The 13,470-nt window shown below is 46.9% G+C and overlaps 1 protein-coding gene across 1 annotated transcript; it reads right to left on the bottom strand.

The window, feature by feature from the left end:
* Window positions 1-533: 533 nt before the first annotated feature.
* On the bottom strand, window positions 534-2,957 carry LOC125521950 (F-box protein At2g26160-like). Its single transcript, XM_087535575.1, has 4 exons — window positions 2,766-2,957; window positions 1,993-2,641; window positions 1,185-1,880; window positions 534-1,098 (listed from the first exon to the last, which is right to left on the bottom strand). Exons 2-4 carry the CDS (start codon window positions 2,544-2,546, stop codon window positions 981-983), a joined length of 1,368 nt encoding a protein of 455 aa, XP_087391701.1. The 5' UTR covers window positions 2,547-2,641; window positions 2,766-2,957; the 3' UTR covers window positions 534-980.
* Between the last annotated feature and the right edge of the window lie 10,513 nt (window positions 2,958-13,470).

Below are 13,470 nucleotides of genomic sequence, written 5' to 3' on the forward strand. Positions count from 1 at the left end.
TCTCTTTCTCGGTTTGGGTGGTGTGGTACTAGCCATATTGCTGGGCACCAATTCTAACTAGAATATGTTCATTCCTAAAAAAAAGAACAAGGGCATATTTTAGCAAGTATTAACAAGAGATAAAATTTCCAACAAAAGATATGTACTCCTCACATCACATTTTTCCAACAAAATTTCCACAAGGATTAGACATTTCTCAGAGGTTACCAACGGACACAACTTCTAATCATCACATTTTTCCTTTAGCACCGTCAGTAACCAAGACAAGTTGTGCTACAGGTTACAACATAAATAGCTACTTTACATGATAAAATACAACAACTCTTCATGAGAACAGCACACCTTTAGATTGTGTTGAGGTTGGATTTTTTTTCCTTATCCTAACAACCGATATATTTGAACATAATCATAGTTAAACATGCCGATGTCTCAAGAATCCAAACAAACACCAGATTTTTCGCCCTTCTGCATATGTTTCCACAACTCAGCATTGTTATTCACATACAGAAAAAGATAATAAGGCTCTTCAGTCATACGAGTATATGGTTTAAAAACATCAAAATAAGGCCATAAATGCTGATAACAGAGACATTAGTAGGATTCTGCTAATCGCAAGTTGCCTCATTCAAGTACAAACATCATATGCAATTTGATCCTAAACAGCATGCAGATTAAAGGGGAAGTGAATCCGATAATTATCACATTGTTTATATCCTTATAGGTTGCAATGAGCCCATGTTCGACAGATCCAATCTATTTGCCAGACCTCAGATATGAACCACCGTTATATGCATAGCATAGACAAACTGCTGCCTAACCAAATTCAAAAGATTCGTGCACGTTGCGTTGGGAGCCACCAACGAATTGACCTAGCCACACATAGATCCCAACTGAGCCAGCAAGGGAATTATGGGTCGACTGTCTATTGGCATTATTCACTGGCTAGTGTGAAGTGTTGTGGCCCTGTTTCTTCCTTCCAATCAACGAACCGCAATGCGAGGAATCCGTAGTTCAGAATTTTTTGCCTTGATGTTCGTCGTCAATTCCTCGAAAGATTCAGGTATAGAGTGGTACTCATGAAACATGAGTCCTTTTGTCCTTCATAGGGGAAGAGAAGACAATCATAATGTTAGTATCACACATGATAGATGCAAAGAAGAAAAATTAAGAAAAAACAGACTTACCACTCATGAGGATGGCAGTAGGTTAGAAGATGGTCGGCAATGGTGAAAGGGCGCATGGAGGGTCGGATCCTATCCTTCCCGTCATGTATTTGGCATGACACTGCTAGCCGCTCAGAGAAACCTATCCTTATGGAGTGCACCACAACAGGGTCACGGTGCAAAGAGAAGTAAATGGAATTGCTGCTCACAGATGGGAGGTCCCTCGCCGAAACAGAGAGGCACCGATCCCTGTTGAGGAACAGCGCGTGGCCACCGAGGCAGTTCACTGGGATCAGTTCACCGCGGTCGATGTCCAACGCAAATAGCCTATAGGCATTTTGCTGTAAGGGCTCCACGCCACAATGTTGCCCGGTTAAATGGTGGACAGCAAGCAGCACTTGTCCACCGGACTCTACGAGGAAGTAGTTGCATAGGCTCGGATTACCGAAATCATTTGGAACATGAGCAAGCACAGGATGTGGTGATCTCGGGTACAGCTGCATGATCTCTCTTGAGCCACCCATGGCGACGGTGGCGTAAAGCCTTCCTTGGAAGGGCAGGATGCTCCTAAGGAAAAGCCCTCGGTGGAGGACCTCCCAAGTTGGGCGGCCAGCCTCGGCGCCGATCACCACGCGCGTCCACAGGAACCAGGCCACCACGGCAATGGAGGTCGTGGACGCGCTGCAGACCGCGGCATTCATGTCAAGCAGAGAGTTCCGGTTCCTGACGGCGTCGTGGAACACGGGGACGAGGGACGGGAGGTCGACCACGACCCGTGTGAAGGGATGCAGCACCCGCACGGCGGTGGTGCGTTTGTTCAAGCAGAGAGTTCCGGTTCCTGACGGCGTCGTGGAACACGGGGACGAGGGACGGGAGGTCGACCACGACCCGTGTGAAGGGATGCAGCACCCGCACGGCGGTGGTGCGTTTGTTCAGAAGAATGATCAGTCCTTGGGTGAAGCCGACGATCCTGTGGCGCCGGAGCTCCGGCAGGCGGACGCGGAGGCGCCTGGCCGTCTGTGTGTGGAAGAAGCTGATCTCGCCGGCGTCGTCCGGGCGTACCCCGTCGCCGTCGCAGAGGGCGACCCAGCCGCGCGGCAGGAGGTCCGGTTTGCGCAGGGTGGGGTCGCGCGCGTCGCTCGTGCAGCTGCGCCAGCCGGAGCAGACGGCCCGGAAGACGATGTAGTCCACCACGTCGTCGGCCAGCAGGCGGCTGGTGACGAGGTGAACTACATCGGTGGGGAGGGAAGCCCAGCCGCTTGCCTCAGGGGTCCGCCGGCGCTTGCAGGCAGAGAGCGGGGCCAAGGAGGGGCCTTTGCGCCGCCTTCCCGCCGTCTCCGTCCATGACGAGGCCGGAGTAGAAGGGGGTAGCTTTTTCCCCATCGCGCGCGCGCAACCTCGGCTTGCTCAGATCTCCTCCGCCCTCTCCTCCATCTAAATATAGGCCGTTTCGTCTCCGACACCGGCCGGAACTTGAACTGCAGGGGAATCAATCCGAGGAGTGACGGGGAAATCCGAGGGAGGAAGAAGCCTAAGACGTCGCGGATCCGGAAAATCGGGAAGAAATTAACTACGAAAGAGGTAGGTGAGGAAGAAACTTACGGCCGCCGGTGTTCTGTCGGGGTGAGAGGCCGGAGGGGATGGATGGAGGCACGCCGCCGGAGGGGATTGAGGCAGCCCCCTGCTACTGCTCGGGATGAGATTTGACGGCGATTCCGGTGCTCCAACGGGGTCGTCATTCGTCAATTCTCCATGCTCTGGACAATAAACTACTCAAGGTTTTTTTTTTTTGACAATACTCCAGTCAAGGTTAACGGGTGTGTTTGGTTTGTGCCCCGATTAGCCCAACCAAAATTTTGGCATGACCAAAGCAAGGGCATGACCAAAATGTTGGTGAAGTTATTATCGTCTGAATTAAAACCATTGTACCTATCCGAAATTTAGCAAAATTGTTGGGCCTCCATTTGGTTTGGAGCCGCCGGGTTGGCAAAAATTTGATAACTTAGATTGACTAGCACCTGATTTGTTTTTATTGTCTAAAAAAACCTGATTTGGTTTTAATTTAGTTTCAGTGTTGAGCCAATTTAAAAGGTACACACCAAATCTTAATTAACTACAGTGTACTAAAAGGAAGGAAATGTATACACAAAAGTATAATTGTACAGCAGATACTATGTCACGGTTCAGAAGTATTATGAGGCGTGCACGGGGTCCACCACAGGGAAAGCGCTAAGGCGGTTGGGGGCGAACGCAGGGCGATCGTGCTCCAGCGCTAGGGTTAGGGTTTTCTGCTGGGGGTGGCGAGGGTCCGACGGCGGCTGGGATTGCGACGGCGCATCCTCGACGCGGGTCGGCGACGCTGCTTACTGCCAGGGGCGGAGCCATGGCGGAGAAGGCGAGCGATATGGCAACTGCCGGTTCGGGGATGTAACGCCCCAAGACCGGAGCTTCAGATGCCTTCCAGGGTTTCCGGGTTTCGTCGTGTGATTTGTTTGGTTCATCGCTTTCATCTTTGCATCATGTGCATTGCATCATGCCATCATGTCATTTTTTTTTCTTAACTCAACTAAATAAATTGCATGGATCTTCGGTCCATTTAAATCGAGGGATATTCACTATGGTGATTACTCTTTAAAACTTATTCTCCCAATATTTTAGGGAGCTATATAAATTATATTCCCATTATGTGGAATTACCTTAACACACTTGCAAAAATCCCAAAGCCTTTTATTATTTCAACTCTTGGCCTCTAACTTTGCCACATGTCCTTTCATCATTTTCCGGAGCTCCACCTAATTTCTCAACATTTTTGGGCACTTCGAAAAAACCTATCCTAGATCAAACCTTTTGAATTAAATTCAAAGGAATTTGAATTTAATCTTTCAAACTTGACCTTTTTCTATTTTCCCGGACCGTGAACATTTTTTTCTGAGTCCGTGAAAATTATCCCCTTGTCCAAAATCTTTTCCTAAACCTTTCTTTTTTTTCCTCTCTTTTTTTGGTCTTTTCTGCTAAAGTTATATGAGAGAGGGAGTGGAGAGCCCAGCAGCCTCCCTCTCCTCTGGGCCGGCCAACCAGGCCCAGCCATCCCCGCGGCCACCTAGGCCCAGCTGCACCTAACCTCTAACCCTAGCCGCCAGGGAGCCGACCCCCCTCCTCTCGATCTCTCCCTCGTGCTTCCCCTCAGCGCCGTCATCTCTCTCGATCCCCCTCGTCCTCCTCCCGACTGCGCCGCCAGGGGAAGCCGCGGCTCGACCCCAATCCTCCTCCACCCCTCGCTGGAGTCCCACCTCGCCGGAGCACAGAACCTCCTCTGCCGCCGCGCCATGGATGGCTGCAGCTCAAGCCGCGTCCTCGCCGGGCCTCTCGCGCGCCCGAGCTCCATCATGCGTGCCCGCCTCCTCGTCCTCGTGGCCGAAGCAGCCGAACAGGAGGCCTTGTGCCTGAGCCTCCTCGCTCTCCTCATCGACCCAGGGAGAGGAGCTCCTCCCGAAACCATTTCTCGTCATCGCCGTTCGACGCCGTCGGAGCAACCCGCCGCCTTGGACGCCCGACCTCGCTGCCGTCCTGGAGCTCGTCCGCCTCCCCATACCGCCGCCCTGGCCTCGGATCCGGCGGGATCTCGTCCGGTCGTCCCCGCCGCCAAGTCCATCGCCGGAGCCGCCGTCCTCTGCCACACCATCGCCGCCTGTTCTGCCCGTCCCTACATCGGACCCCGACGAGCTGGCTGCCCCGTTGGCCTTGCTGCCTTTGTCGTGGCCAGGTCAACACAGACACCCGGAGTCCATCTTTGGTTGCACGCCAAGTACCACGGCATACGGCGCCCGAACGACCACCGAACCGGAAACGCCAAGTATCCCTACGCGTGAAGGCGCCAAGTATCCCTACGCGTGAAGACGCCAAGTCCGTTTCGGGATTCGTCAAGTACCGCTACCGATATGGCTCGAACGTCTACGAAACGTGTACCACTACCGTCGACCCCGAAGCCCTCGGATTCGTCAAGACCGAAGGTGCAAGTACCTCTCCGAACGAACGTGAACGACTACTTCCACTACCGCCGTCGCGAGAACGCCTACTTCCCTCTACGAACGAGAGCCGTCCCCTTTGCACGCTCTGAAGGTATAACCCCGAGACGACGTCCGTGAACGAATGCTTGCGATGTTTGAGATGCACCCGTTGTCTGCACCGTGTCCGAGTTGTCACTTGCTCGGTCCTCTTCGTTTGCCGCTAACCCGTGGGAATCCGGTAACCGGGAGCACCCCACCGTTTATCGCATGACCCGCATCCGCACACTTCTCCTTTGCATCGGTATCTCAATCGAGTTACGGGAACCGGAACGTTGCCGTGGCACCGTTTCGTTATCGTTGCTGTGGCACCCCTTTTGTTTCCGCCACGATGACAAATGCTTCTTAATGCTCTTGTCAACTTTTAATAAAATTGCATAAAACTTGCACATGTCATTCGCATCATGATAATAACATTTAAATGTTTAAAATTGTTGTTGCACCAAATTGATAAGTGCATATGGGGATTTACCGGATTTGTTGTTTGTTATATCCGGCCCCATTTAAATTGTTTAGATGGTATAGTTTTGTTATGTTTTCACCTCTTGACTTGCTTAACAACATTTAATATTGCTGAGTACATAAACAAGATCGAACTAAATAAGTCACATGGTGTTTCGTCAATATGCAACGGAGTTGCATATTGAGCTCCACTTAATTTGTAGGATTGTTTGTGCATTTTGCCATGCCATGTTTCATTAAACCGGACATGCATCATACTTGATTGTGCATCATGCCATGTTCATGTCGTGGTTGTTTACTATGTTGTGTGCTTTCTTTCCGGTGTTGCTTCTTCGGGTTGGTTCCGATAACGTCGCGTTTGTGAGGAACCGTTCGACTACGTCCGTTTGTCTTCTTCATGGACTCGTTCTTCTTCCTTGCGGGATTTTCAGGCAAGATGATCATACCCTCGAAATTACTACTATCTTTGCTATGCTAGTTTGCTCGCTCTTTTGCTATGCCATTGCTGCGATGCCTACCACTTGCTTGCAAGCCTCCCAAATTGCCATGTCAAACCTCTAACCCACCATTGTCCTAGCAAACCATTGATTGGCTATGTTACCGCTTTGCTCAGACCCTCTTATAGCGTTGCTAGTTGCAGGTGAAGATTGGAGGCCGTTCCTTGTTGGAACATTTATTTACTTGTTGGGATATCATTATGTTGCTATGTTATCTTAATGCATCTATATACTTGGTAAAGGGTGGAAGGCTCGGCCTTATGCCTGGTGTTTTGTTCCACTCTTGCCGCCCTAGTTTCCGTCATATCGGTGTTAAGTTCCCGGATTTTGCGTCCCTTACGCGGTTGGCCTATTATGGGAACCCCTTGACAGTTCGCCTTAAGTAAAGCTCTTCCAGCAATGCCCAACATTGGTTTTACCATTCGTCACCTAGCCTTTTTCTTTCCCTTGGGTCGGCCAGCCCAAGGGTCATCTTTATTTTAACCCCCCCGGGCCAGTGCTCCTCTGAGTGTTGGTCCAACCTGTCAGCTACCGGTGGCCACCAGGGGCAACTCTGGGCTGGCCTACCCGTACCTAGGACAATCTGAGTGTGCCCTGAGAAAGAGATATGTGCAGCTCCTATCGGGATTTGTCGGCACATTCGGGCGGTGTTGTTGGTTTAGTTTTACCCTGTCGAAATGTCTTGTTGTACCGGGATACCGAGTCTGATCGGAATGTCTCGGGTGGAGGTCTATTCCTTCGTTGACCGTGAGAGCTTGTCATGGGCTAAGTTGGGACACCCCTGCAGGGATTTGAACTTTCGAAAGCCGTGCCCGCGGTTATGGGCAGATGGGAATTTGTTAATGTCTGGTTGTAGATAACTTGAACCTTAACTTAATTAAAATGAATCAACCGTGTGTGTAACCATGATGGTCTCTTTCCGGTGGGGGCCGGGAAGTGAACACGATTGTTGGAGTTATGCTTGACGTAGGTTGTTCTAGGATCACTTCTTGATCATAGATTCTCGACCGTGCTTTGCTTTCTCTTCTCGCTCTCTTTTGCGTATGTTAGCCACCATATATGCTAGTCGCTTGCTGCAGCTCCACCTCATGCCTTTACCTTACCCATAAGCTTAAATAGTCTTGATCGCGAGGGTGAGAGATTGCTGAGTCCCCTGTGGCTCACAGATACTTGCAAAACCAGCTTGCAGGTGCCGATGAGACCGTGCAGTTGACGCAACCAAGCTCAGGAGGAGCTCGATGAAGATCTTGTCCTTTGTGTTGTTTCGTTCTAGTTGATCAGTAGTGGAGCCCAGTTGGGGTCGATCGGGGGCCTTTTTGTCGCATTTGGGGTTCTTCTTTTATTTTGGCTCCGTAGTCGGGCCCTGATTGTATCTGGATGATGTAATGCTTTATTCATGTAATTGTGTGAAGTGGCGATTGTAAGCCAACTATGTATCTCTTTCCCTTATTATATTACATGGGTTGTGTGAAGATTACCTCACTTACGACATATGCCTTCAATGCGATTATGCCTATAAGTCGTGCCTCGACACGTGGGAGATATAGTCGCATCGAGGGTGTTACAAGTTGGTATCAGAGCCTTCCCCGACCTTAGGAGCCCCATTGCTTGATCGTTTTTAGCGGCCGAGTTGTGTCTAGAAAAAAATGTTTTGAGTCTTTTAGGAATTATATATCGGAGAGTTTAGGAATTCTTTTTTACTTCCCAGTCTGCTCATCGCTCTGGTAAGGCATCCTGACGTAGATTTTTGACTCTTCTCTTCTCAAATTTCACTAATTTTTTTTTAGGATCACGCGGGTATCTTGGAATCGTTCCGATGGTTTTATGATGAGAACATTGTCTTGGTGCCTCCTGTCAGGGGTTTAGTGGAAGTGTCCTGGGGAGTTGAGCTCTGAGGTGTTGTCATCATAATTTTATCGTTGCAGTTCTGGAATACCTGAGTTTAGTACGCCGACATCGAAAATCTCTTTTATGCAGTTCGTTGGTGAGATAACCTCGACGCCACCCAGTACTGGGGTGGGAGTTCGCGAGTATCGCCATAACTTGTATAACGGATGCTTTTCGAAGGTTGAGGTAGATGGTTTCCGAAGGTTTCTTGGTTATGTGTTGAAGGATGGATACAACTGGATGTAGGATTTGCTAGTTTGGGTGAGATATTATGCTTCCCCTGTATCCCCAACACCTGATTGCATAACCGGAAAGGTTCGGGAGTTTCATAGGTGGGAATTCAAGTAGCTCTTAGGATATCTTTCCGACAGATGTATGATATGAAATTGGGGTTCGACGTCTAGTGGTCCGCCTATTCACGGTCGGTTTTACAATGGTCTCGTTGTGTCTTAAAGAGTCCTTGGCTATGCTGACTCGGGGACGCTTCGTATGTCATGTGCACTGCCTTGTACATGATGGTGCTGTACGATCGAGCCCGTGTAGGCCCCACCACGAAAACTTCGGACGAAATCTCTATCATATGTTTGTTCCGGCTTATTCTGCAAGCCAATCCTTTGTTTTTGTTTTTGAGTTGTGGTATTCGAGTTGCTTCGAAGTCAAATGTTGATTCCATACCTTCCCCAAATGGTGTTCTCATATTCCTATGTGAATACTAATCCTTTTCGATCATCGAGTTTCTCATTTCAATTTCTTTTCAACCGGTGTGTCTCTCCTCAAGTGGATCCGATCATTTCAACATCTGCAAGATCAAGTATCAGCTCTCTCAACGGCGTTCGTTTCATCCATCTCCAAGTTGTCTTTCTTTTTCCCACCCTCCCTCCCTTTTTTTGTTTCTTTGAGGACCCAGATTTCTTCATCGGGTATCCATTCAATTCATGTGAAGTCACTCCATTCTTTTTCGTCAATATATTTACCCGGTGGTTCTCAAGGAGATGTTCTTCTAGTTCGTCATTCTTCATTCTTTTCTTCTCCGGTGGAACCAATTCAAGCTTTCGGTGTTGATTATATCTTTTTCCTTATTTCAAATATCTTCTCATGCCGGTGCACCTCATATTCATTCACTTCTCACCATTTAATTGTTCCGGAGTGCTCAAGATATCTCAGAAGATTCGTGTTTTCCACTCTGCATTCATTCAAGATCTTTCGAGGATGTTCCCTCATTCAAGTCATCTAATTCAACCGGTGCAACCTCTCTTTTAAATTGTTCAACGGTGTTTCTTTTGAGTGGGCCCTAACCCACAGGTCTTTTCCCGGGATCTTACCTGACTCTTCTTATTTTTTCCGGAGCTATCCTAAATTCTTTTCGAAGTTTGACATAAGAATGATTTATCATCAGTCAAATGTTTTCTCCAAGATCTTTCAAATTCTCTTCATCGTTGGCTCAACCTCTTCGTTTGGATTCTTCCGGAGTGTCTAAATAATTCTTGGTGGTGTTTCTCATCGTCATTCTCAACATTTGAAGACCGAAGAAGAGTTTCTCTTTAATCTTGCTCCATTCTCTTCAAGATTCGTGATTCTAGCTTGTTGCCATCCTCTCGTAATTTTTTTTGATCATGAGAATTCTTTTCACCTATCCGGAGTAATTCAAGAGTCTTCTCAGTTTGTTATCCGGAGTCCATCAATTCAGGTTTATTCATTCTCAGCTTTCATCTCTCGTTCCCCAAATCTTACCGGTCCTTCGTTCTAGTGATCTTCAATCAGCTCGTGATCTCTTTGTTCTCTTGTATCTAAATTCTCTCAAGCTTCTTAATTCATTTGCTAATTCTAACCGGTGATTCATCCTTTTACTTCGTTTATTTTAATTCTAACGGTGGTTCGTTCAAGAGTTCTCTTCCTTATCAATTTATTCGTTGTCAATCCTACCGGTGGTTCATAGAAGACCTTCCCAAGTTTGCGCTATATCTCTCTTAATCCTTCCAACGGGAATAAGTTGTTTGCAATCCGTTGTTTGTCATCAATTTAAATTGGTGAAGGATACGCATAATGTAATTCTTATTCTTGTTTCATCCTAATGATTAATTCTTATTCCGGAGGCCCTTCAAACTCTTGGTTTCATTTGTTTCATCTTCTCTTTTCCCGGAGTCCAACCTCTTTCAATTATATTATCACGGAGATCTCTATCTAAATCATTGCGAGGCTTCAATCTTATTCTTTTCATCATTCAATTATTTTGGATAATTCTTTTATTACCGGAGTTCTTAATGAAGGTTCTACATGATGTTTCATCAGGGATTTAATTCATTCTCGAAGTGTTCATCAACATTCTTTTCTAAGAAGCTCAAGCTTTCTTCATATGGTAATCCAGAGTGCAATTCTTTCTTCCGTATCATTGAAGGTGGTATTATGTCATTCTTGATAATTTGAATTCATGTTTCATGATTCACATGTTGTCATGAACGAGATATTTTAAATCCATCAACCTCTTCGTTGGAGTTATCTTGGGTTATATTTCACCTAAAGCTTTTTCTAAGGATTGTTGCTTTTATGGTGCTTATTATTGACCCAAGTTCTTTTATCCTCCTGGTGATATTAGTTTCTCGTCTCCTCGTTCATATCAATCCAATTCTTTTCCCGTGAGTGGCTGGTTGTCACCTCATAATTTGAGATGTATTCCATAAGACCATATAAAGCTTATTCTTTTCGTTGTTGGTTTTCAACAACTCCGTTCTAGCATTTGTTGTAACCGTGCTCTCTCAAAGATCTTGTTTCCCTTCGTTCCGGAGGCATGGTGATGTTTCTCTCGCCAACACATCTTCTTGCTTTGTCAGGATCGTGCTCTTTTCATGCTTATCCATTTAACCGGAGTGTTGTACCCTTTTGCTTAAGTTCTTTTAATATTATCAAGTCTTGCTTAACTTCTTAACTAGAGTGGTTTCAATATATATCTTGCCCTCCAACCTCAAGGTTTTTCCCAATGTTCTTTGTTCCTCTTTTCTATCGGAATGTTTTCGACCTTATTCACCTTCTTTGTGTTCTTTCTCAAATTTGTTCAACCTCGCAAGGTTCCTTGGTTTCACTCGTTTGTCAAGGAAGCAACTTAGTTTTACCTCTTATCTTCCTCTTCCTTTTCCCTCCGGTGTCATTCTAGATCTCAGGACGAGATCCTCTCATAGTGGTGGAGTGTTGTAACGCCCCAAGACCGGAGCTTCAGATGCCTTCCAGGGTTTCCGGGTTTCGTCGTGTGATTTGTTTGGTTCATCGCTTTCATCTTTGCATCATGTGCATTGCATCATGCCATCATGTCATTTTTTTTCTTAACTCAACTAAATAAATTGCATGGATCTTCGGTCCATTTAAATCGAGGGATATTCACTATGGTGATTACTCTTTAAAACTTATTCTCCCAATATTTTAGGGAGCTATATAAATTATATTCCCATTATGTGGAATTACCTTAACACACTTGCAAAAATCCCAAAGCCTTTTATTATTTCAACTCTTGGCCTCTAACTTTGCCACATGTCCTTTCATCATTTTCCGGAGCTCCACCTAATTTCTCAACATTTTTGGGCACTTCGAAAAAACCTATCCTAGCTCAAACCTTTTGAATTAAATTCAAAGGAATTTGAATTTAATCTTTCAAACTTGACCTTTTTCTATTTTCCCGGACCGTGAACATTTTTTTCTGAGTCCGTGAAAATTATCCCCTTGTCCAAAATCTTTTCCTAAACCTCTCTTTCTTTTCCTCTCTTTTTTTGGTCTTTTCTGCTAAAGTTATATGAGAGAGGGAGTGGAGAGCCCAGCAGCCTCCCTCTCCTCTGGGCCGGCCAACCAGGCCCAGCCATCCCCGCGGCCACCTAGGCCCAGCCGCACCTAACCTCTAACCCTAGCCGCCAGGGAGCCGACCCCCCTCCTCTCGATCTCTCCCTCGTGCTTCCCCTCAGCGCCGTCATCTCTCTCGATCCCCCTTGTCCTCCTCCCGACCGCGCCGCCAGGGGAAGCCGCGGCTCGACCCCAATTCATTGGGGGGAGTGGTTATGTGCTTCACCAGGAAGAAATACTACTGGAAAAGATGCCTCGGCTGGAGGAGCTGCAAGTACCAGTACCAGTCGTGCTAGCTCACATGGAGCCGATGGGTATGATGAAGGAAATATGCCCTAGAGGCAATAATAAAGTTATTATTTATTTCCTTACTTCATGATAAATGTTTATTATTCATGCTAGAATTATATTAACCGGAAACATAATACATGTGTGAATACATAGACAAACAGAGTGTCACTAGTATGCCTCTACTTGACTAGCTCGTTAATCAAAGATGGTTATGTTTCCTAACCATAGACAAAGAGTTGTTATTTGATAAACGGGATCACATCATTAGGAGAATGATGTGATTGACTTGACCCATTCTGTTAACTTAGCACTCGATCGTTTAGTATGTTGCTATTGCTTTCTTCATGACTTATACATGTTCCTATGACTATGAGATTATGCAACTCCCGTTTATCGGAGGAACACTTTGTGTGCTACCAAACGTCACAACGTAACTGGGTGATTATAAAGGAGCTCTACAGGTGTCTCCAAAGGTACATGTTGGGTTGGTGTATTTCGAGATTAGGATTTGTCACTCCGATTGTCGGAGAGGTATCTCTGGGCCCTCTCGGTAATGCACATCACATAAGCCTTGCAAGCATTGCAACTAATGAGTTAGTTGCGAGATGATGTATTACGGAACGAGTAAAGAGACTTGCCGGTAACGAGATTGAACTAGGTATTGAGATACCGACGATCGAATCTCGGGCAAGTAACATACCGATGACAAAGGGAACAACGTATGTTGTTATGCGTTCTGACCGATAAAGATCTTCGTAGAATATGTAGGAGCCAATATGAGCATCCAGGTTCCGCTATTGGTTATTGACCGGAGACGTGTCTTGGTCATGTCTACATTGTTCTCGAACCCGTAGGGTCCGCACGCTTAAGGTTTCAATGACAGTTATATTATGAGTTTTGATGTACCAAAGGAGTTCGGAGTCCCGTATGAGATCGGGGACATGACGAGGAGTCTCGAAATGGTCGAGACGTAAAGATCGATATATTGGACGACTATATTCGGACATCGGAAAGGTTCCGAGTGGTTCGGGTATTTTTCGGAGTACCGGAGAGTTACGGGAATACGGGGGAAGAAGTATATGGGCCTTATTGGGCTTTAGGGGAGAGGGAGAGGCAGGCCGCGCGGCCCCCATTGACTATTCCGAATTGGACTAGGGGGAGGGGCGGCGCCCCCTCCTTCCTTCTCTTCCCTCTTCCCCTTCCTTGTCTCCTACTCCTACTACATGGAAGGACTCCTAGTTCGCCATAGAGAAGGCCGGCCCTCCCCTCCTCCACTCCTTTATA

The sequence above is a fragment of the Triticum urartu genome, chromosome 7A, assembly GCF_056163025.1.
Source record: "Triticum urartu cultivar PI428250 chromosome 7A, HENAU_Tu73, whole genome shotgun sequence".
Lineage (NCBI taxonomy): Eukaryota > Viridiplantae > Streptophyta > Magnoliopsida > Poales > Poaceae > Triticum > Triticum urartu.